The following is a 23,219-nucleotide window of genomic DNA, read 5'->3' on the forward strand; positions in this document are numbered from 1 at the left end:
CCCAGTATACATCACACAAACTATATGTGAAACGAAACTTTAACAATACTGAATCTCTGCTACGGGCAGTCCACTTTTCCTTCCTCCTGCCCACTTTGTTCTAGCCTATTGAATTCCCTGCCCATGAACCTGTAGTTTGCAAAACACCAATCTAGGGCAGGTCCCTCCCCCTGGACGTTTTGACCCAGCCAGCAGTTTATCTGTAATGTGAAAGCAGGCAGGAGAGGGGGGTGGTGCAGACATTTACATTCTCTTCCTGCAAGGTTAAAGCCCTACTCTCCTAGGGCTGGCGAAAATTCCAGTAGCAACTGGAGACTGGGAGGAGAGGCAGGGAACCCAGCCAGAAGCGAATAAACACCTGCCTTCCTAATGAATTGTCCTCGCGCCTCTGCTTTGTGCCAGGCACTGTGCTGGGCCTCATTCCTTCTTCCGACCTCTTTTTGGGTGGAAGAACAAATTAGCCATCTCCACTCCCTAGAGAAGGAAAGAGCCTCCCGCTGTCTGACCTCAAATACCACCGCCAGCGCCCCGATCTTGAGCCTAGACTATGGCCAGGTGCTGGCCTGAGCGTTCTGCCTGCACATATCCGTCCACCCTCACAAGGAACCTAAAAGGGACCGTGACCTCCCCACTTTACAGGTGAGTAAACTGAGGCGGGGCCGGGGCGGGAGGGGGGGTAGGGAGGAGGAGCGGCCAAGACTGGGTCTAAATGCTCCCAAGCAGCTCACAATCGCTGCTAGAGGGGTGCTACAGGGGTGGCGCTGCGGGTGTTCCAGGCCCCTGTTTTCAGTAACTGTAACCCCCCACTCTCCCATGGTCCTAGGAACCGTGCGTGAGGTCCGGTTGTGCTGGCGAGGCACGGACGGCGGGAGATGAAGGGGCGGGTTACGGGGGTCCGTGGGGCCAGCTCCCAGGGTACCGCTGAAAAGGATTCTCCCTGTGCTTCAACTTTCCTGGTTGTCTCCTTCCCTCTCCCGGGCCCGACTCAGTGCATCTCCCCCCACCCCGGGCACGCCGGAGCCGCCAGCTCTCCAGGAATTGGGAGTTTCTTGACGTTCCCTGCCCGGGCTTCGCGGAGGGCGGGGGGGGGGGGGGGGTAGTGCGGCAAGGGGCTGTCGCGCAAGTGCAGCTCGCGCCTCAGCCGCAAACGGCGGGCCTCACCTGGGGCCGGAGGCTCCTGGAGAAACGCACTGACCGGCGGGCGGGGAAGTGCCATCGTCCCTGCCCGCTCCCACCTGCCCGCCACCACGCCCCAGGCTCGCCGCCTCTGCCTCCCCGTCTGCCCGCGGCGGGTGGGCGCTTCCCTCCACTCCCCGCGACACTTTGCAGACGCTCCCCGGCGCCGGGCATGGGCGCCGCCGCTGTCGGTCCCCTGGCCGGATTCCGCGCGCGGGTGGGTGAGCGCGGGGCTCTGGCCCCTCCGACCCCCGGCACCTGTGGGCGGGGGGTGGTGGCTGCATCTGCACCCGCGGCCTAGTGCATCTGCCGAAGGGACCCCTGGCCAACATCGCTCCCCCTCCCACCCGGGGGACAAAGGGCGGGGGCGGGGGCGCATCCCCACGCGTGACCTTCCCCCGCACTGCGCACGCGCCCCCTTCACCACGGGGGAGGGGCCCTGCTCGCCCACACGAGTGCGGGGGAGGGGCGTGGGGAGGCGCAGCGCGTGGGCTGGACCCCCACCCTATGCCTGGAAGTTGGGGCACGGTCCCCTCCCCCCTGCGCCTCTCGCTTCTTTTGGCCCCGAGGTGATCCGTGATGAGGGTCGGCCCCATCCGGGCCAGGATGTCTTGGCTCGGTCGTCCCCGCGGGGAACCCACTCCTCCTTCCCTCAGTGGCTCGGGGTCTGGGGGCCCAGCCTCCCCATTTCCTAGGAACCCAGGAGTTTGAAATCCCAGGTGTCCTGCCAAGGACCCAGGAATCCTGGCCCTCAGCACCACCCCCGAGTCCTAAAGAGTTGGGCCCCACCGTCCCTGGGATGTCCCTCCATCTGTGGCTGCCCTTTCTGTCCAGTGCCCCTGAGGCGCTAAGCTGCCTGGGTCCACCGGAGGCCGCGCCATGAATGACCGAAACAGCCGGAGGAGGACACGTGAGGAAGCTGGGACCCCGCCTCACCCTTGGACATCCCCCCCCACCCCCCCCCCACCCCATCCCTGCCCTTTCCTCCCTGGGGCTGCTGTGGTTGGGGGCTGGTCTGAGGTGCCTGGGACCTTCCCTGGGGTGACCCCTGGCCTCTCCCCTCCAGTGAAGAAAGACGATGAGGCCTTCGAGATCTCCATCCCCTTCGATGAGACGCCCCACCTAGACCCACAGATCTTTTACAGTCTGAGCCCCTCTCGGGGAAACTTCGAGGGTGAGCTGGGGGGGAGGTTTAGAGGGACCCCAGTCAGCTGGGGTGCAGGGCCCTTAAGGCCTGGGGTTTGACCAAGGTTCCCCCGTGTCCCTAGAGTCTCCGGAGGCCGCATCCCCAACCGTGGCCCTGATGAATGGTGTCAGGGCCCAGCTGCACATGGCCCTGGAGAGAAACTCATGGTTGCAGAAGCGCATCGAGGACCTGGAGGAGGAGAGGGACTTCCTGCGGTGTCAGCTAGACAAGTTTATCTCCTCGGCCCGCATGGATGCAGGTGGGGCACGTGAGCAGAGTCCCTGGCCTCACTCCGGGGCCCTGACACTAGTCTCTGGCCCTTCTCCGGGATACAGGACCCTTCTCTGCTTTCATCCTTTGGTGGCCCAGTGGGGATCTCTCCCTACTCCCAAGGCTGTTTCTAGGACCCCAGGATCAGCTTCCTTCCTGTTCAACTCCTGCCACTGCTGATGGGCAGAAGAATCCTGTGGCCAATCCCAGCCAGGGATGCTCAGGGCTTTCCCTTTTCAAATCTTAACAGCTTGTTTTGGAGAGTCCAACTTCTGCTCCCTCCACATGATGTTCAGCCCCTGGCTGGCTCCCTCCCAGGCCCCCACAGTCCCCTGTGATTCACCTGATAGCCTGGGCAAGGGTCTGTTTTTCCAACATCTGTGTTACTGGGGACCTCTCTGCTCTGGACCACCTGTGGCCTGCGTTGCTGGGACCTCCCACTGTCTCCCCACGCAGATGGGAACCTACCTAGGATGCCTCGGCTCAGGGCCTTCTGGACTTTCTCAGTGAAAACCCCCACACCGGACATCCCCCCAGCGAACTGGACCCAGAGCCCGGGATTTCTCTCAGGGTCTGAATCCCCCACTTCAACCAAGGCCTTGCTTGCTTCCCAGATTTTTAGAGTCTACTCTTCTGGAGGTCCCACTGAGTCCCCAAAAAGCCCCTCCTCCACCATGGGAGCCTAGAGTCACAGATTCTCTGAGGCGTCTGGTGCTGTCTTGGTTCTCTCAGCCCTTCCCCCAGATCGCTTGCCATAGAGCTTAGGAGTCTGAGGGGCATGAACCCACGCTCCACCTGTGATCTCTACCCCCAAGTGCACCCAGCCCTCTTGCTAAGGACTGCAACATCTATGCTGTATTGTCTGTTGGTCTCCTTGGGGGCTCCCGCCCCAGTTGAGGCCCCCCCTTTCCTGGGGACCTGTATATGATGTGACATCTGTCCCCATCTTGCAGACGGCCTCTTGCCTCCTTCTCCCTCCTGTTCTGGAAGTTCATGTGTACGGATTTCTCTCTCTCTGCCTCTTTCCAGAGGACCACTGCCGGGTGAAGCCTGGGCCCAGGCGGGTTGAGGGGGACAGCCGGGGTGGGGCTGGGGGCGAGGCCTCAGATCCGGAGTCAGCGGCCTCCTCACTCAGCGGAGCATCTGAAGAAGGCAGTACCGTGGAGAGGAAGAGACAGAAGCAGAAGGGAAGTGCTGGCCGGAGGCGCTTTGGGAAGCCCAAGGCCCGGGAGAGGCAGCGGGGTGAGCAAGGCGCACTCAGGGTGTGGGATCTCAAGGGGTCTGGGCTGGGGGCTTGCTGCGACCTTGGAAGAGGCCCTCCCTTCTCCCCTAGCCTGGTTGTCTGTCCCAGACAGACTGTCCACGTGTGGTCTTTGCAGTCCACCCTCACCAGCCTTGCCATCTGGGGTCTGTCTGAGCTTCAGGTTTCTCATCAGTAACAGGGGGAGGGGGTGAGGCTCAGGGGGGCTGGGAACGACTCCTCTCTGGGCCTGCCTTCTCTGATTTTCCCACTTGTCTCGCTCTGTCTCCATGTTTCCTACCACCTCTTGACTCATCACCCACATGTCCTCTGGATTTCCATGTTGTTCTCTCCGCTCTTCCTCTACGGGACTCGCTGTCCGTGCCCCATCTCTGCCTCCCATATCCATCTCTGTTCCTCATGTCTCCCTCTCTGCCCGCCCTGGCCTTGCAGTGAAGGATGCAGACGGAGTCCTCTGCCGCTACAAGAAGATCCTGGGCACCTTCCAGAAGCTGAAGAGCATGTCTCGGGCCTTTGAGCACCACCGAGTAGATCGCAACACGGTGGCGCTGACTACGCCCATCGCAGAGCTGCTCATCGTGGCCCCGGAGAAGCTGGCAGAGGTGGGCGAGTTCGACCCCTCTAAGGAGCGTCTGCTCGAGTACTCGCGCCGCTGCTTCCTGGCCCTGGACGAGGAGACCCTCAAGAAGGTGCAGGCGCTCAAGAAGAGCAAGCTGCTGCTCCCCATCACCTATCGCTTCAAGCGGTGATCCTGCCCCAGCTGGCCCGGGACGCGCCCTTCGGCCCCCACTTCCCTCCCTCCTGTGTCCCTCCTGGCACCGGGCGAGCGTGTGCATGAGTGGCGTGCTCCTCCAGAGGCCCTGGGGTGTTTCTGCACGTGCCTCTCCTGCTCCTGCAGATCCCCACTCCCATCCCAGGTCCCTCGTATATAGATCCGGTCCCCTCCTTGCCTCTCACGTTCCTAGCAGCCTCCCCTTTCTCTGCATCCCCTGGCGAGGGGCGTCCACTTAGCCTGGCTCCCAAGCGCTACCGCCCAGGGGTCGGTTTCTGCCCTTTCCCAAACACTGGCACCCCTCCCACGTGAGCTGCACCGTCCTGCCCTCACCGGGCGCTTCCTCCAGGGGACACTGCGAGACTCTCTGCGGGGCCAGGCACTACATACCCCGTCTCTACCCCCAGCCCCGAGGAGAGGCTGGCCCACCCTGCCAGGAGCTCTCCACCCGCATTCCGGACAAGAAAGAATTATTCAGAGAATTTAAATTAAATAGAGACGATAAAATTTGGAATAAACTAGGCCCGGCTCCTTTTTGGAGGGGGTGTCCGTTGCCGCGGAGTCAGTGACGGGGGCTCCGGCGAGTTGCACGGAGCGGGCGGTCAGGTAGGGAGCCGGAGCTCGGGGAGACAGGGTGTAATTAGCACCCCCGGCGGCAGGGGCGGGAGGAGGGAAAAGCAGCTGTGCCCCAGGGAACTCGGAGAGGTAGAGCTCCAGGAAAGAGGCTAGCTCGACTAGAGGCGCGGTGGCAGGGGCCGGGACTCTGTGACCGCTGGCGGGAGCGACCGCGGCGGGGACCGTGAAACGACACGTCCGGCTGGAGGCTTCCACGCCCGCCCGCCAGGAGGCGGTACTGCCAAATTACCGCTCTTCCGCAAGTGCCCTCTACGTCGCCTGCTGCGCCTGCGCTGCGGGAGGGGAGCGAGCGAGCGCGTTTACGCTGTTGCTACAGAAACCAGGAGACGGCGGCTGTGCCTAACGGTCTGGAATCTAGTACCTTTCCCGGAGTGAGGGAAAGTCTCGCGCATGCGTGCTTGGGCCTCTGGAACCCGTTCGCCTCCCGAGCGGTGAGAAACCTCGCCTCAGACCGACCTCTACGCAGGCGCAGAAGCCCAACTCGCGCTCCTCCTTTTCCACTCTGCGCAGGCGCACAAAGCCGCGCTGGCAACCTCCGCAGCGGCCGCGCGCACCCTTCACCCCGCTGCCTGCTTTTGTCTCGCGCAACCTTCTTAGGCCCTCTGCGAAATCGGCCCTTCTTTTCCTCCGCTCTCCTCACCCGGAGGGTCAGGGGCAGAGAACCGGGACCCCGCCCTTTTTCCGTATCCCTTCTCCTGACCAACCTCGTCTCTGTCCTCCCTCCCTTTTCGGTTCCCGAAGCCGGAAGGAGCCGAAGCGCCGACGGAAAAAACCGAAGCTGTCTCCCGTGAGTGAGGCCTTCCCGAAGCGGTGGCGGAAGGAGCCGAAGTTCACCGGCTGGGGAGGAGTGAGTGCACTGTCCGGAGAGAGCCGAAGCTTGGCATCGGGTTTAATCCTCTGGCTGGGTCCGAAAGCCAGCGCTGGAAACCTTCAGAAAGCGCAGAAGTGCGGGACGTTTAGGATTGTCGGAAGTAGCCGATTGCTTGGATAGGGTCGGCAGCGAAGAGCGGGTCGAATCTGCGGGAGCAGCGAGAGACTGGGGCGGTTTGAATTGTCGGAAAAAGCCGAACTCTTGGGGGGGCCCGCTGGGCACAGAGGAGCGCGGGGACCTACGGAAACACCCGAACGTTGAAGAGCTAGTTTCCGAAAAGTTACGATAGCCTGGGAAGCCGGTGAAATCCTCGCTTCGGGTGTTTTCGGAAGCTGCCGAAGCCGCCGCTCGCGATTCCTTCTACGGCCGGGAAATAGCCGACGCTATTTGGAGCCAGGCTCTAGGGGGAGGGGCACTTCGCGGGCGGGAGGGCGGGGAGAGGGGCGGAGCCGGGGCGGGGCGGGGCGGGCGTCCCGAGCTTGATTAGGTAGGAGGCGGCGGAGCGCCGGCGGCGGCCGGAAGTAGCCGAAGCGAGCGGCGGAAGTAGCCGAAGCGGCCGGAGCGGGCGGGCGGCAAGGCGAGGCCAGAGCTGCACAGGCCCTTACGCGGCCGCCTCAGCATGTCGGACTTCGACGAGTTCGAGCGGCAGCTCAACGAGAATAAGCAAGGTAAGGGCGCCGGGGGCGTGGGGCGGCGGGCGGGATGGCTCCTGGCCTCTCCGTGTCCCCCGCCATTTTACTCCTCTCTTTCCCCCTCCTTTCAGGGCCGCGCGGCGCCCCCCCCACCGCTCCGCGGCGCGCGCCTCGCTCACGTGACCACCCGGCGTGCCGCCGAGCGCCGGAGGGGAAGGGAAGAGAGGAGGGGGCGGCGGGCGCGGGTCCCGGACGCATGCGCAGCGCGCTCCGGTCTGCGCCCCACGTGGTCCGCGGCGGAGGCAGCGTGGACCCGCGGGGTGGCTGGGTGTTCCTCGCGTACTCGCCACCCCCTTTTCTTTTTTTCCTTTAAAATACTCTGAAAAGAGGCTTTCTGTGTGTCGGTCCTGCGGTGCTTCCTTTCTTTCCCGCTGCCTCGGCACTTCCGCTTCCGGCCGGGCCTGCGGCCCGGGTCTCCACGCCCCCTTTGTCCCAAAATGGCGGTTGCGAGCCCATTTCACGTGGGCGCGGGTCTGGGTGCCCCCCCGCTCCCCCCCCCCGCTCCGGGGCGGCGGGCTGCGGCGGTGTCCCTCGGGGGAGAGGACAAGCGTGCGTTCCTTGGGGCGCGGGCGTGGGACCGTCCCGGAGCCCGCGGCGTGGAGTGTTGGTTGCTCGTCTGGTCCCCGCGGTGGGGCGCGTGGACGCGGTCTCTGCCGCGCCGTGTGGGACGAGGGGCGTGGGGACTGCGGGGTGTCAGCACCAGGGCAGGCGGTGCACGCTGCTGCGGTCCGTGTGCGGGGCCGGGCGGCTGGGAAGAGACCCTGCTCCGGAGCGTCCGTGCGCCGGCCGCCGTGCTGCCCGAGACCCTCGCGGCCCTGCGTTTGCGGCATCGAGGAGGGCCGTAGTGCTAGGTGATCTGGGCGCGCGCCCCGCGCTGGGCTGTTTACTGAGCCCGGGGCGGACTTCCGAGTGCGCCCTCGAGAGAGCGCGCGAGGCCGAGCCGATGTGCTTGCTCTGTGGGAGGAAGCAGGCTCAGGGCTCAACACCTCCGCAGACCTCAGCTGGTCCGGGGCAGAACCCGGGTCACGGGGGGAATCCGGGAGGCGCGCGTGCCGTGGGGCTCGGTATACGCTGAGGGCTTGAAAAGCGACGTGGTTTTTGTGAAACTGTCTTTTGTGCGCTGTCGCATTCCGAAGCGGAGAGGCCCGTCTTCGTGGAGGTGGCGCCGGCGCGAGAGGTGCTTTCCAAGTGTCGTCGGGCCGCATCCTCAGGGGGCCCACGGGACCTTTGTTTTAAGAGGTTTGGCTGTGTTTGCCTGATTTCCAATCGTCAAGAGGCGGAAACGCTGCAGCTCTCTCTGCGTCTGGCCGGTGGCAGGCCGGGCTGCCGGCCGGGACTGCTGGAGCCCCTTCTTCCTCGCTCCTGGCTTCTCTCCGGCACTGGGGGGCCAGCCCTGAGCTCCGGCCTGAGTGCGGTTGGTGGAGCTGTGTTGTGTGGGGAGGTTGGAAGCTCTGTCCACGTGTTGCTTTGCCTGCGGATCCTCGCTTCTGGGGGCCAATCTCTAGCTTTAGCCCATGCGGGGGGGGGGGGCGGGGGGGGGGCACGTGTGTCTCCAGAGAGTGAATTTCCTCGTCTGGTGGCAGGCACCCAGCGGGCATCTCTGCTTCCTCTGCTGTTCCTCTGGCTGTGTGTCCATCTCAGAGCCTCGCCTCAGGGAGAGTTCTTGGGGCTCAGAGCCTGCTCATCTTACAAGTGTGGAGCCAGAGGCCCGCAGCTCCAGGCCGCAGCTGCTGCATGCCTAGTGCCATGCCCATCTGTCTGCTCCTCCTTCACCGTGGCTGGTGCTGGTTCAGCTTTCGCTTTCTTACCTTGGTAGGGATACTAATGTCCTTACAGGCGGCTCTAGGCAGACCCTTGAGGGATTTGCGTATCTTGAGTTAACGTGTATGTCCAGATGTCTGACCATACTTGATAGCGTTACGGGGTGTACCTTCCGGCCGCACCGTCGTCTTGGTTTTGCCATGGGCAAGTCATGTGGCCTTCGCATACCTTACTCTCTTTATGTTATTTGGGTAGAAGTGTTTTTTTTGCCCAGGAAGGACTGAGGGCAAGTGGAGCTACTCAGTATCGATGGGTTTTAGGAGCATTCTTGTCTGCTGCTCTGGTTTTTCCCTTTCTGAGGTGCTCGTTTCTCTTAAGTTTTAGTGGTTCTGGAATTGAGATTTATTTATGGAAAGTTCACATATGAGTTCTCAGAAAACATAAGAGATGAGGTAGTAGCAAGGGGGCTAAAGTCAGCCACCTTGTCTTTACTGCATCTTCCTGCTTTTGTTCACGGACGCATGGTAGTGGAGGAGTTGGGGTGTCTTCGAACTGAAGAATAAGGAAACGCACTGGGGCTCGGTGCTGGTGGGTTGGTCCGCACCTCCTTCCTGGGGTGAGAGGTCTTTGAGCGGAGGTTTCTGTGTTTGTATGGGCATGGCTGTGCTCTGTTCCGAGTCGCCACTCCAAGGCCATTGAGGGGGTTGAGGGAGCCAACTGGGGGCTGGACCCCAGTCCCTGGCTTTGGGGGAGTGTGGGCAGGATGGGGTGGTTTGGGATACCAGCCTGTGAGGAGTGGGGGCTAGGGTGCGCTCCTCCCCCACCTCCTGAGGCGGGGCCAGGTATCTCCTCTGTAGCCCACATTCAGAAAGGGGTACCTCCCTAGAGGAGGGCATTCTGCATTCTTCACCTGGTTGGGAAGGGACCGTCGGGTATCCTGGCTTCCTGTGGATGTCAGATCCTGCCTGGCACCTGACCCCGGGGCCTGATTGATGGTGGGGCTGTGGGTGCCAGCTGGTTGAGGAGGTCTTTCCTGAGGGGTCGCCAGTTTCTTTCATTCAGGAAAACATCATTGGGTCTCTTGATTCCCCAGCCTCTAGCCCTGCCCCTCTCAGGGACGACCCTGGGGTCAGGCCCCTCAGCCCTCGAGGGGGACCAGGAGCCAGCCTCCTCTGTCTTCTCTGGCTCCCCAGCTCCTCGTGAGCAGCCTCAGGTATCTTACACCCCGGGGGCGTTTCCAGGCCCTGTCCCCTCAGGTAACCAGCTCCCGTGCCCTTGGTCCCCCAGGGTCCCTGGACTGGCTTGTGGACCCAGGAATCCTGTTATCTCCCCTCCTCCACTGAGTCCCTTCCCCTTGGGGGGTGGCCTCCCTGGGGCTCGGGGCATAGCCACCAGTGAGTGGGTGGGCTGGGCCGTGTCCTCCCTCAGCTCATTCTCCTCCCCCTCGCCCTGGCCCAGAGCGGGACAAGGAGAACCGGCACCGGAAGCGTAGCCACAGCCGCTCTCGGAGCCGGGACCGCAAGCGCCGGAGCCGGAGCCGGGACCGGCGCAACCGGGACCAGCGGAGTGCCTCCCGGGACAGACGGCGACGAAGGTACCAGGGCTTGGGAACCCCTGGCTGGGCACAGGTGGGGTGGGCCAGCCTGGGAATGGGGTGTCGGTGCGCTCAAACCTTGTGTGCCTGGGACTCTGGCTTCTCTCTGTACCTGAGGGAGGGGTCTGTTCGTCGTCTGAGTTCTGGGTTTTTTTCCCTGTTTCTGGAGTTTTTTTCAGTTTCTGGTGGGTTGGCGGGGACAGTAGGTTCTTTATCTTAGAGTTGAGTCTGGAGTCAGGGCACTCGACTCTTTTTTCCTTCGTGACCTTGTCCCAGTTCCTGTCACTCAGGGCTGGTTTCTTTTTCCCACTGTCTGTGGTTCTGTGGGGGATCGTCTTCTGGGGCCTGAGCTTCACCTCCTCGGAAGAGGTGGTTCTTGAAGCGCAGCAGCATCTCCGATCCCTGCCTGTTTTCTGCTCTTCTAACGCTTCTTCCTCGTAGACAGCTCTCTCTGTTTTCTGTCCTCTTAGGTGAGGAAGGGCGGGGTAGGTGGAAGTCCTTCTGCCTCCTTCCGTCTCAGTTTCTCCAAGTAGAAAGTGGTCTGTGTGACCTTTTCTCCCTTCCTCAGTACCTCTTTCCTGGGGTGGGGGGTTTGGGGGGAACAGGGCCAAGGGGGCCTGCTGGCCCCAGCCCTGGGGCTCTGAGCCCTTGGGGAGGTGTGGCGTGTGGGGAAGACGAGGGTCCCCAGTCACCCTTCCCCATACCTTTCCCTCCCACCCCCCAGCAAACCTTTGACCAGAGGCGCTAAAGAGGAGCACGGTGGATTGATGTGAGCTTCTCTTCCTGCCCCTTCCACCCCGATGTCCACTCCCTTTGGCCCCCCCACCCCACCCCCTGTGTACCCTTCCCTGTCCTCAGCCAGCCCTAGCCCAAGTACTGGGGATGAGATTCCACTGGCCTTGAAACCAGCACCCTCCCCCAGGCCTGGGTGCGGCCCTAACCCAGATCCTCTCCCTCCTGGAGAGCGCTGCACTCCTGGTGGGGAGCTGAGGGGAGCCTGGGGTGCTCACAGGCCCACCTTTGGTCAGACTGAGGTCGTCCTGCCCGGCTCTCCCCTCCCCCCTTCCCAGTCGTTCCCCCCGCCACGAGAAGAAGAAGAAGGTCCGTAAATACTGGGATGTCCCGCCACCTGGCTTCGAGCACATCACCCCCATGCAGTACAAGGCCATGCAAGGTACTGCCACCTCAGTAGGTGACGGACGGACTCAGTCAGTGTGCTGGGTGCCTGAGGGGCAGACTCTGATCTGGCGGTGGGGTGGGGGGCAGGGTAAGTTTTGTGTCCTGGGCCTCCTGGTTTCTGCCTTTCAGACCCCCACGGAGGAGACGCTGGGAGACTCCCTTGGCGGAGTGGGGTTGAGCCTCCCATTGGGCTGGTCTGTGGGCAGCTGCCCTTCCGTGGCTCTCTGGGTGTACAGCGGGTGATCCCTGAACCGGATCGGGGTGTGGAGGATGGCCCGATTGCGGTCTAATCCTGTTCTACCTTTCTTGAAGCTGCGGGTCAGATTCCAGCCACCGCCCTTCTCCCCACCATGACCCCCGATGGCCTGGCTGTGACCCCGACGCCGGTGCCCGTGGTCGGGAGCCAGATGACCAGACAGGCCCGGCGCCTCTACGTGGGCAACATCCCCTTTGGCATCACTGAGGTACTGCCCGCCCCCTGCCTTTTCCCTGCCCCTACCCTCTCCCCAACCCACCCCGCCCCCCATTCCTCCCCTTCCCTCCCTTTCCTCCCTCAACCTGCACGGGTCAGACTCTGCTCCTGCAAGGCCCCCCGGCCCCCTCCCAGACGGACCGTTGGAGTTGAGCCAGCCAGGGGCCGGGCTGGGGGTGGCCCTCTCCCTCCCTCCCTCTTCCCCTCTCCCGTCTCCCCTCTCCCAACCTTCTCCAACAACCCAGGGATCAAGCACACACATAACGAACCTACGAAAATCCATGAATCCGTATCGAGAGAGACAGAGAGGGAGACTCGCACGCGCGCGCACGCTGACACACAGACACACACACACAGACGCACGCTCCCCGCAGATTTCTCTGACACACTTCTGGTTTTCTGCCACCTGTTCCCCGTCCTTTCCCTACGTCCCTCCCGTGGTCGCTGCTCTTTTGTTTTTGATGGCCCTGACCTCCCCGACCTTCCCCACCACTCCTCTCCCCTCCCCTCTCCCCAACCCCTTCCCGTGGCACCCCGAGAATCCCGAGATCAAAGAGTTGTTTCCATTTCTCTTTAAAGTGAAATATTGTGGGGCTGAGATCCCTCGTAGCAACAAAAAGTTTGCTACCGTCGTCGAAGGCAAGTAAGGTCCATTCTGACTTTCTCAACCTGCACTTTGCTACGTTTGATAAAGCAGCCCCCGGACTCCAGGGCCAGATCCCGCCACATCACTCTTTTCTCCTCCCCTCCCGCCCACCCCACCTCACCCCACCTTCCTTCCCTCCACCCTCCCTGTTCCTTCGCTCCTTTTTCTCTCCGACTTGGTGTTCTGTGTTTCTGCCTGCTCTTTTTTTGCTGGTTTCCTACCATTTTCCTCTTGTTGCTATTGGATGCTTTTTCTTTCACATTCTATCTACTCGTTTTCTATTTGATCCTTTTTCTTTTTTTTCTGTTGTCCCGTTTCCATGCATTTTTCTTGAACGATGTCTCTTCTCTGGGGCCCCCGTGGCCCTCCCCACAATTCTGGCCCCTGGCTGTCCCTTGCTGCTGCCTCCTTCCTTCCCTGTTTTCTCTCGTTTTCCTGCCTTTGTTCCTACTATTGATTTCTTCACCCCCATCCCTATTCCACTGTTCCCTCCCTTCTTCCACCCTTCCCTGCCCCTCCCTTCCCCTCACCCCCAAACCCCTCTGTGTCTCCCTCTCTCACCCTCCCCTCCTCTCTCCACCTCCCTTCCCCCGCCCCCCCCTGTCTCCTATTCCCTCTGCAGGAGGCCATGATGGACTTCTTCAACGCCCAGATGCGCCTTGGGGGCCTGACCCAGGCCCCTGGCAACCCCGTCTTGGCTGTGCAGATTAATCAAGACAAGAACTTTGCCTTCTTGGAGGTGAGCCGGGTGCATGGCGGGGTCAGGAAAATGTGTGTTCCTCCCGCAGCAATACCTCTCCAGCAGCCCTTGTCTCCTCGGGCCGTTGTCCACTGGGCTCCCTGACCCTCACCACCTGCTGCTCTTTCAGTTCCGCTCAGTGGATGAGACCACCCAGGCTATGGCGTTCGATGGCATCATCTTCCAGGGCCAGTCGCTGAAGATCCGCAGGCCTCACGACTACCAGCCCCTGCCTGGCATGTCAGAGAATCCTTCTGTCTATGTGCCTGGTGAGTGGGGGCTTTGTTCCTCTCTTCTGTCTCCCGCCCAGCTGGAGATACTTGGGAAATGGTGTGAGTGCTTCTCACCCATTTCCCCAAAACCTTTGGAGCTGGGCGTTCTCCTCGCTTGGGTTTGCACAGTGGCTGCGGAATGTGTAGAGGGAGGTGAAGGGTTTGTAGCCTGGCTGTCATTCTCGTTCTGGGACTTCGGCAGTCCGCGTGAGCACAAGCTGTCAGGCTCCCAGTGGGGATGGCAGCTGGATAGTTGCTCATTTTTCTGGTCTCGGTGTTTCTCTTGTGCTTTGGGCCATTTCTCATAGCCACATTGAGGAGTAGTCTGGGTCAGTGGAGAACATAGCAGAGCTGGGCTTGGAGAGTTTTTCTTGCAAAGGGTCTCAGACAGTAGATATCTTTGGCTTTGTGGGCCATGCCATCTGGGTCCCAGTTGTCCTGTTGTGATGTGGCAGCCCGCACGCAGCCTCCTGATGCCTGAGTCAATGGGGACGGCCTTGTCCTTTACGGGTACTGGCTTTCCCGATTCACGTATTATCCACATGTCGTACAGCAGCCCTTAGAAAACCTTGCAGGCTGTGCGGAAATGGCCTGCCTGGCTTGATGTGTAGGCTGGTCACTGTCCCTGTGGTGAGGTGGGTGTGAGCCCTGCTGGGGTGCAGGGACCAAAGTGGGCTTGGAGGAGCCAGTGCTGTAGCCACTTGGTAGGTTCCGTGGAATTCCGGAACCCTTCAGTGACAGCAGTGTCCTATGCACTGACGTGTTCTAAGCACACGGCGCAGTGACTTTCTGTGTGGATCGGCATCTGTGAGACCATGTCCCAGATGAAGCTATGGAACCTTCTTTTGTGCAAAATAAACTTTTTAGAGATTTTCTTTTAGAGTGGGGGGGGGGTGGGAGGGGCAGAAAACCTGGAGCAGACCGTGCTCTGAGTGCAGAGCATGACGCCGGCTCAGTCCCACGGCTGCTAGCTCATGACCTGAGCCGAAAGCAAGAGTCAGGCAGCCACCTGACGAGGCTCCCCAGGCGCCCCTTTGCTCAGGGAATTTAGTGCGCTCTAGTCACGATGGATCGTGTAAGGACCCTGTCTGCTCGCTGAAGCTTACTGTTGGGCTTTCCCGAGTGGGCTCTGTGCCTCACTTTATTTTTGTGACAGCTTGTAGTACAAGGTCAGCGAGCGACAGCTGGGGGGCCAGACGCAGCTTACTGCCTTTTTATTCTAAGTAGGCTCCACGTCCAGCGTGGGGCTCGAACTCCCAAACCTGAGCAAGAGGCATGTGGTCCAGTGACTGAGCCAGCTGCCCCCTGCCTAGTTCTGAAGTAAAGATTAGTAGAGCCCAGCCCATCGCCTGCCTCTGGCCTGTTTGGGGGCAGCGGTGGCCAATTTGAGGCCCTAACCCTGTGGGCCCCAAACAAAAAGTTCACCACTCAGTGCTTTAGTGATCGGTGTGCCTGCCACCATGTGGACACCGGCTTCCCATTTCACTTGGGAGAAAAGCACGGCAAGGCCACCATTAGACCTGGGGACAGCCGCTTGGGATGGTCTTCCCAGAGTCAGGGGCCCCTTTCTAGAAGGGCTGTTGGTGTGATGAAGCTGCTGAAAGATTGCTTACTGTTCTCACTTTGGGATTTGTCCTCCCAGAGAGCCTGAGGGTCTGCAGTCCCAGTGCCCGGCGGGCATGCTCAGTTCTGGGAGCATGGCCGGAAGTGATAGGTGGGATCTGGTCTCTAGGTTAATAGGCGTTCTCTGGTTGGTGTTTTTCTATAGTAAAGCTTGTGTTCTGATCTCTGCTTTTCACTTAAAAAAAACAGTCAGTTTTGTTATGTAAAGAGCTTAATGGTGAAAAACCATGTGATGAAATTCAGCAGACATTCTTGTTTGGGAGAGGAACAATTCAGGAACCCGGAAGGCGACTTCTTGACCTTGATGGAAGCATGTCGAAGTAAGACTAAACACGTATCCACTGGAGTCATGAAACCTTAAACACTCGTTCCCACCAAAGCCAGGCCTAGTCATTCTGGAGTGACGGTGGGATCCTGGTCCTCCCCTTGAGACCAGTGGGGAACGTCGGTGGGGAGAACAGGGAGAGCTGGAGGTACTCTGGAGGCAGGAAGGCCGAGTAGCCATTCAGGGTGTGCATTCAGCTCAGCCCTGACCACCCACCACTGCCAGGCCAGGCTCCCTGCTCAGTTCAGGGCCGAGTCCCACTCTCTCAGCGGGGGTCTCGGCCAGGTCTAGTGGTGTGTGCACGGTAGGAGGAAGTGGCATTCCAGGTACAAGAGAGATTGCTCAGCTGGTGTGCGCTGGGTGGCCCTCCAGAGAGAGGATGATAGGCGTGCGCTGGGCCGCCCTCCGGAGACCGTAGGTTTGAGGTCAGCGAGGAGCCCGCCCTTCATGCTGGGAGAGGAGGTTGCCCAGGGGCTCTGTGCCTCACTTTATTTTTGTATCCCCCTTTTCTGTTTGTGTGACCTTGTGTGGGTCGTTGTCGTGGCTTCAAAACCGTCTTGCCCTCAGGATCACCGTGGTCCTTCCTTTCCCTGGTGCTGGCCTGGCCTCAGACCCTGTTTCAGGTGCACACTTCCCATGGGTGGTTCACGTTCTCTGTTGCAGGCGGGACTGTTCTTGTTGCATAGATGAGAACGGTGAGGCCCAGGGGAGCCTCACTTGGGGCCGCTCCCCAGATTGGAACCCAGGGAGCCCAACCCTGGTGCCCTCAGCACCACGTCCTTCCCTGGGGTGCACGACTGGCGGGTATGAGCCTGCTGAGATTCATGTGGCGCCGCTCCTCCCCTTCTGGCACGACCGGACCTCCGCCCCATCTTCGTCTGCTGTTGCTCAGAGTGATGGTGCCTCAGTGCGGCGAGAACCGCCCGTGGAGTCGCAGGTCACAGGGGCTCTAGGGATGGCTTTTTCTGCGTGTGTGGGTCCCTGGTAGAGCTTCCTTTCTCGGCCTTAGTTTGTGCTGTCTTACTGTGGGTGAGGCCCTGGAGGGCACCGAGGCAGTGGATCCAGGGAGTCTGCCTGTAGTGTCTGGCCTGGGTCCTCTGCTTGTCCTGCCTTGGGCACACGGGGCCTCTGTGGTCTGCACCCCTACAGCCCCGCCCTGACACGGCTCGGCTCTGGTTGTCGCAGTGGCTGGGGTGGCGGTAGGAGAGGAGGGGGCACCCGTCTTCGGGTCCAGCGACTCAGTGTCTGGTGCTTTCTCCCGTTCTCTGTCTCCCCTGTTCCTCCCTAGGTCCGGAGGAGCCGGGGAGGGTGGGTGGTGTGGACTGCTGAGGTGGGCGAGGCCATGCTGCCGTTGGAAAGTCTGGGGCTGGTCGGGCTGGCTGGCTGAGGTTTTTCTGTACTGCAGAGCCCAGATGGCCAGCGGGGGCTTGGGTTGCTCACAGCTCATGGGAAGCCTCTAGGAATTGAAGCTGGCGGGACCGAAGGGTTGAGCCACCTGGGAGGCACCTGTCTCTAAATCCCAAGTTGAGTGGAGATGGCGTGACGGGGGTGGACACATAGTGGTCATTAAAAACGCTTGGTGGACACGAGCCCCCGTGATGTGTCCCTGCCGGCGTCTGCAGTCAGGGTGCTCTGTGAATCGGGCATGTTTCTGCCCTCCCGGACCTGGAGCTGCAGGCATTTCTGATTTCACACACAACAGGACAGAGAAGGACTTGCTGGGCTTTTGTAGTTGCAAAAAGTACAGGACCACATAGGAAAGGGCCATGAGTCCCAACGGGAGAGCTGATGTAGACGTCGGCGGGGAGGAAAGGCCTTGGTGTTGGGGTCTGGCTGATGGGGGAGGGGCGAGCAGTTGTCATCCTGACACCTCACAGGGAGGCTGTGAGCCCACGTGAGCTGCTGCAGTTGGCAGGTTTGGGTGTGAGTTTGTGTCTTTGTGGCTGCTGAGCGGGGACCTTTGCTGCCATGCACGCTGGTCTGTCACAGTATGTCCTGCGGAAAGCTGCTAGTGTGAGTCTTGGTCTGGGGGCTTTGCGAGACGGTATTTGCTGGGCCTCCGTGGCCGGCGCGGTTGAGTGGATGGCGGAACACTGGCCTGTTGCTGTCGCGGCAGGCATAACGGGCTTCTCCCTGTGCGTATGCCCCGGGGCACCAGGGAGAGACCTCGTGCCGGAAACCAAAGCCTGTCTACTCCCCTTTTTCCCCAGGAGTTGTGTCCACCGTGGTCCCAGACTCTGCCCACAAGCTGTTCATCGGGGGCTTACCCAATTACCTGAACGATGACCAGGTAGACCCCTTGCCTCCTCCTGGCTTCTCCCCTCCCAGTCTTTGCCCAAACCAGCCCTCATGGAGTTGCGGCCCCGCGGCAGGTGAAAGAGCTGCTGACGTCGTTCGGGCCTCTCAAGGCCTTCAACCTGGTCAAGGACAGTGCTACGGGGCTCTCCAAGGGCTACGCCTTCTGTGAGTACGTGGACATCAACGTTACGGATCAGGTGAGCCCCGGGTCCCCGGCCCTGCTGCCTCCACCCTTGCCTCACCCTGCTCTGCGTCCGCACTGAGGGCTCTCCTCGTCAGGGTGGGAGGGAGGTGGCCAGCCTGCAGCAGGGCCCTGCCGGGGGACTGGGCCCCTTTCCCTTGGTTCCAGCTCTTTCCAGGCTCTCCCCACCAACGCCCAGCTCTGGGCTATTGGGGCTTGGAGGGAGGTGTCAGGTGCCCGGCCCCTGACCCGCACCTCTTTACTGCGTCCCCTCCCCTCATCCTCCGTACACAGGCCATCGCGGGGCTGAATGGGATGCAGCTGGGGGATAAGAAACTGCTCGTCCAGAGGGCAAGTGTGGGAGCCAAGAATGCCACGCTGGTGAGCCCCCCGGCACGTCATCTTCCATTGGCTAGAGGGACACCTGGGGGTGGGGAGGGACTGGGAGGGACTGGGAGTAGGTCCTTGTAAGTTGTGGCTCTGGCTTTGTTGGGCCACACTGACCGTGGACACGTGGGCCTTCAGGGGCAGGGTGTGGTTTTCTCTGGGTAGGCCTCTGGGGGTGCTGCGTGGCCCTGGCTGTGACGCCCCCCCCGCCCATTTCTCCACAGAGCACTATCAACCAGACCCCTGTGACCCTGCAAGTGCCGGGCCTTATGAGCTCCCAGGTGCAGATGGGCGGCCACCCAACTGAGGTGCTCTGCCTCATGAACATGGTGCTGCCCGAGGAGCTGCTGGACGACGAGGAGTATGAGGAGATTGTGGAGGATGTGCGGGACGAGTGCAGCAAGTACGGGCTCGTCAAGTCCATTGAGATCCCCCGGCCTGTGGATGGCGTCGAGGTGCCCGGCTGTGGAAAGGTGTGCATGGGTGCCTGCTCCCCGCCCCCTACCCCTTGTCCACGAGTGTACGACACTGCTGCGGCCCAGATGGGTGTGGGTCCCCCCAGAGCGTGTCCCTGCAACTGCTTGGCTTGGTCGTGTCCCCTTACGCAGGTGGTTTGGTTTTGTCTGCAATGGGGAGAAAAGCGCTAAAATTCGTCACGATAGCAGCAGACCCACTTCTGTCTCCTGCCCGCCAGGTGCTCACTAAGCTTACCTGTGCGGCCCCTCTGGGCCCTTAGAGCATTCAGGCCGCAGCGTCAGAGTTCCAATTCTTGCAGTCTGGTTTCCCAGGCCATTGAGTCATGTCACTTCTGGCACTGTGCCAGGTGCAAGCACTTTGAACCCTCCTGGGGCACAGGTCAGGGGTGGGGACTTAGGTCATCTAACCACTCAGCTAGTGATCAGGCCTTTAAGCAGGGAAGTCCCGAGGCCTGCCTTGTCAGAGACAACATGTGTGCTTCCTCAGGTAGCAGCTGGGAGGAGAGGTGCTCTGATGCTCTTCTTAGACAGGAAGTTCAAGGTCAGGAGGTGGCGTTAGTAGGCCCAAGTGACTCCAGATCATCCCAGTGGGCAGGTAGGGTCCTGAGCAGGGAGTCCAGTGAGCGTAGATGCCGTGGGATAGGAGCCCGGTGTGTGGGGGGACAGCGGCAAGGCACGTGTAGTCCCAGCAGAGAGCAGTGGAAGGGGAGGTCTGAGGTTGGGAGCTGGGGCCCAGTACAGCAGGTCTTGTCCGCCTCTGTGGGTCCTAGAAGAATATTGGGTGTTCCCTGGAGTGAGAAGGAAGCCTTTGGGAGGTGTGGAGTGTGGTGGTTGCCTGGCATGGGAGAGAGGTCCCGTAACCAGGTAAGCGCGGTCAGGGATGCTGGCGTAGTTGCTTACACTCCAGCCCCCAGCGCTGGGTTCTGCTGGTGGGAACGCGGAGGGGCAGAGGTGCTGGAGGTGTGCTCTCTTTCGAGCTTCGCAAGCTGTCAGCTTGTGGTCAGCTAGTTGGAAGATGGTGACCCTGAGAGAAAGTAGCAGCCGGAGGGTGGAGTGAAGTCTGGATTCGAGAGGCCCGGTACCTGTAAACACCCCAATCCTGGTGGTTGGCTGGGGTGTGGTGGAGCCAGGGGAAGAGGAGTTGAGTAAGCTGCTCCAACTCCTGCCTGCGGTGACAGGGTGGAAATGGCCGCTGAGAAGCAAGGGAGATGAGCAGGTTTGGGGGTGGGGGTCTGTGTTGGGGAACAGTGTTGGCGGGCAGTCTGAGGTCCTGAGACACCTCAGCAGAGATGTGCGAAGCAGTGAGCTGGACAGAGCTGTGTTCCGGGCATGAGGTCTGATAGAAACTTAGGCATCTTCAACACACAGATCCCTGTTTTGCTGTTAGCTGGATGAGCTTGCCCAGGTAGCAGTGTAATGAGTGTCAGGGGCCAAGGGACAGGATTGGGAGCAGTGTTGGGGGGGATGGGCAGCACACACACACACCCAACCACGCACCGTTCTCCTGCCTAGTCCTCACTGGTATGGTGTGGTGGAAGCCCCCATTCCTGGTATGTCAGTTACACTCTGCCGTCATGGGTGTTGGGATGGAGCCTGGCTCCTGCAGGGCTGAGTCAGTATTTGTGGGAAGGATGAACAGGAAGACCTGCCTGGTGTCTGGGACTATCTTTTGTTTTTAGACTTTGTCATTCTTTTCAAATGTACATGAAAGTACAAGTAGCGTAGTGACCTAGTACTGTGGGTCACTTCCGTTCTGTTACAGCGTATGTATATCCTAGTGCCTCATCACCCAGCTTCAATTTAGCCATAGCTTGTCATTCTTTATTTCTGTATTTAGCATCCCAACTTTTTTTTCCTGAAATAGTTTAAAGCATATTTCCTATATTTTACCTGTAGTAGTCAAGTATATTTCTCTCATATCTGAGCTACAGATACTTTGTACCTGGTAAGTCTTGCTTTGAGGCCTGTGCCATGTACGTTTGGATGTATAGTCCCATTCCTGGCCTCCCCCCCCCCCCCCCAGCAGATAGGGGCTCCTTCTGCATGGCAGCACTAACACCCCCTCCTGTGGACAGCTAAAAACATCTCCAGACATTGCAAAACATTGCTTGGGGACACATTTGTGCTGGTTGAGAACTACTGCTCTAAACTTTTAACAGTTAACTTCTACATAATCGTAATGAAACTACAATATCATTATTACAGTAACAGAATTATTCTTAGGATTTACTTAAATTTGTGTTCGGATTTCCCTGTCTCACGTGTCTTTATAAAAACTTGGTTTAAGCATCCAAACAAGGGTCCACTCAGTTTTATTCAGAACGTTCTTAAAACTTAACAGTTGCGCGTAATGCTCTGGTTTTTGGCAAGGTATTTTGTTGAAGCAGCGGGGCATTTGTCTTACAGAAGTCCCATGTTGTGAATTAGGTTGGTATTATCTCCCCCTCGCCCACTTCCTTGTAAACCGGTGGTTAAAACAAGATGAGAAACTTCAGAAGGTCATTTTTTTTTTTTAAGATTTTATTTGAGAGCGAGCATGAGAGGGGAGAAGTTCAGAGGGAGAAGCAGACTCCCCATGGAGCTAGGAGCCTGATGAGGGACTGGATCCTGGGACTCCAGGATCACAACGGGAGCCAAAGGGAGTGGCCCAACCAGGAGCACCAGTGCCCACCCCGCCCCCGGCCCTTTTTTTTTTTTTTTTAAACTTTTTTATTTGTCTTCTGGGGAGAACATGGCCCTTGGGGAAAGCCCAGTGAGGTGTGTGGTACAAGGGAGACAATGAACACAGGTGCCCCTCTTTCCTTGGGGAACTTGCTGCTGTTCTATGTGGCTCTCATTCCAGTCATTCTCCCATGCCTCCACATGGCTCTGCTCTGTACACTTTTGTTCTTTGATCCTGGGGTTCTGGGGGACATTCGGGTCAATTCTCCCAGACCTGCAACCAGGCCCTCTCCCTCCCTCCCCTGCAGATTTCTGGGGAGATGGTGTCTGGTTGCTGTGGCTGAGCTGGTTTATCCTCGGGACCCGAGACCACCTTGACTTCACAACCTGTCTTTTACTCCCGCAGATCTTCGTGGAGTTCACCTCTGTGTTTGACTGCCAGAAAGCCATGCAGGGCCTGACGGGGCGCAAGTTCGCCAACAGAGTGGTTGTCACAAAATACTGTGACCCCGACTCTTACCACCGCCGGGACTTCTGGTAGAGGTGGAGGGGGAGGGTGGGGGCAGGGCTGGTTGGGGGCTTCTCCCCCTCCCGCCCCCCCCCTTTTCCCCCTCTGAAGAAGATGGGCAGAGGAGTGACAGCCGAATGACAGCCGGCAGCAACTGGAATGGCAGCAATTGGGGGTGGGGTGGGGTGGGGGTAGGTGTGGGGAGGGCAATGGGGGATGCGCGCACAGACCCACACAGACACATGCACCCACAGACAGAGGGAAGGTGTTGGGGTGGGGAGGGGGTGCACAGCAGGGCGGGGTAGGACCCCCACAGCCCCTCCCCAGAACAGCCTCTCTTCTTCCTTCTCCCCTCCTCCCTTTCCCCACTGTAGAAACATAGTGTGTTTATATTTTATGGCCAAACTATTTTGAATTTTGTTGTCTGCCCGGTGCCCTGCCTTCTCCCTTTCCAGGAACACAGCTCCCGTCCTCCTGGCCTCTGGTCCCCGAGCCCTCCCTGGTTTCTTACGTAGCTGACTCTCCTCTTTAGTCTCCCTGACCTGCGCCCCAGCCCCATGGCCCCGTCCCTCTTCTCTCTGTGGCAGTTTCATATTTGCTAAGACGAATTTGCTCATTAAACATTTTGTTGTATTTTACTTTACGGAGCTGCTCTGTGTCCGGTGTGTGTGACCCCCCCCCTCCGGTTTCCCGGGGCCCCACCGCTCTGACCTCCGGCCCGGGCGTCCTTGGCTCGCCCCACGAGGCACACCCCGCCAGCGTGGCCGCATGCTCTGTTCCGCGAGGCGGGGGCGGAGGCCGCGGCGCCGTGGGGGGAGGGGACTGCCGGCCGCTTCCTCCTGCCCCAGGAGAGAGGGGGAAGGTCTCTAAGACGCCGCGGGGTGCTGGGGGCGGAGTGGCCGCGCGGGCTGGCGACGACGCGGTCCCGGCCGCGCTTGTGGGCCCGCCCCGCTGAGGCCTGCATTTGTACTTGTCCGCGCGTGTCCCTCGGGACCTCACGGTGGCGCCCGAGCGTTGTGCCCGCGCGCCGGAAGTGACGCTGCGGGGTGAGCGGGGCTGCGGAAGCGGCGGCTGCGCAGGCTCGCTGCGGGCGGGGTTGCCGGGTACGGCGCGGAGGGCGGGGCGCACCGCCACTTCCGCTTCCGGTCCGTCGCCTCCTTCGGTTGCTTCCCGTCCGCTCGGCGGCTCCCCTCCCCCCCGCCCGGCTCTCTGCGCCCCTCCCGGGCGCCGGGG

The 23,219-nt window shown here is 60.3% G+C and overlaps 2 protein-coding genes across 6 annotated transcripts; both read left to right on the forward strand.

Moving 5' to 3' along the window:
* Positions 1–508: 508 nt before the first annotated feature.
* On the forward strand, positions 509–6,829 carry CCDC106 (coiled-coil domain containing 106). Of its 4 annotated transcripts, none has more exons than XM_045987123.1 (6): positions 509–639; positions 2,011–2,086; positions 2,243–2,350; positions 2,445–2,621; positions 3,662–3,874; positions 4,326–6,829. In XM_045987123.1, the coding sequence occupies exons 2-6, from the start codon at positions 2,056–2,058 to the stop codon at positions 4,640–4,642; spliced, it is 846 nt and encodes a 281-aa protein (XP_045843079.1). In that variant the 5' UTR covers positions 509–639; positions 2,011–2,055; the 3' UTR covers positions 4,643–6,829. The 4 variants fall into 4 exon arrangements, with proteins under 4 accessions (XP_045843079.1, XP_045843077.1, XP_045843080.1 ...); XM_045987121.1 differs by lacking the exon at positions 509–639 and adding an exon at positions 1,346–1,393; XM_045987124.1 differs by lacking the exons at positions 509–639; positions 2,243–2,350 and adding an exon at positions 1,377–1,393.
* U2AF2 (U2 small nuclear RNA auxiliary factor 2) lies at positions 6,627–22,624 on the forward strand. Of its 2 annotated transcripts, none has more exons than XM_045987096.1 (12): positions 6,627–6,840; positions 10,084–10,219; positions 10,944–10,988; positions 11,290–11,393; positions 11,711–11,862; positions 13,139–13,255; positions 13,386–13,524; positions 17,686–17,765; positions 17,848–17,970; positions 18,249–18,347; positions 18,566–18,814; positions 21,885–22,624. In XM_045987096.1, the coding sequence occupies exons 1-12, from the start codon at positions 6,792–6,794 to the stop codon at positions 22,017–22,019; spliced, it is 1,428 nt and encodes a 475-aa protein (XP_045843052.1). In that variant the 5' UTR covers positions 6,627–6,791; the 3' UTR covers positions 22,020–22,624. The 2 variants fall into 2 exon arrangements, with proteins under 2 accessions (XP_045843052.1, XP_045843053.1); XM_045987097.1 differs by having other exon boundaries at positions 6,629–6,840; positions 18,249–18,335.
* Positions 22,625–23,219: the final 595 nt, after the last annotated feature.

This window comes from Meles meles, chromosome 19, assembly GCF_922984935.1.
Source record: "Meles meles chromosome 19, mMelMel3.1 paternal haplotype, whole genome shotgun sequence".
Taxonomy (NCBI): domain Eukaryota; kingdom Metazoa; phylum Chordata; class Mammalia; order Carnivora; family Mustelidae; genus Meles; species Meles meles.

Excerpts from the sequence above, each read along its gene's own strand:
- CCDC106 (XM_045987123.1), top strand. The coding sequence starts at position 2,056 with ATGAATGACCGAAACAGCCGGAGGAGGACAC. Across the intron at positions 2,351-2,444 it reads CTCTCGGGGAAACTTCGAGG|AGTCTCCGGAGGCCGCATCC; the intron begins GTGAGCTGGGGG and ends CCGTGTCCCTAG. Across the intron at positions 3,875-4,325 it reads GGCCCGGGAGAGGCAGCGGG|TGAAGGATGCAGACGGAGTC; the intron begins GTGAGCAAGGCG and ends CTGGCCTTGCAG.
- U2AF2 (XM_045987096.1), top strand. The coding sequence starts at position 6,792 with ATGTCGGACTTCGACGAGTTCGAGCGGCAGCTCAACGAGAATAAGCAA. Across the intron at positions 10,989-11,289 it reads GAGGAGCACGGTGGATTGAT|TCGTTCCCCCCGCCACGAGA; the intron begins GTGAGCTTCTCT and ends CCCCCTTCCCAG. Across the intron at positions 18,815-21,884 it reads AGGTGCCCGGCTGTGGAAAG|ATCTTCGTGGAGTTCACCTC; the intron begins GTGTGCATGGGT and ends TTACTCCCGCAG.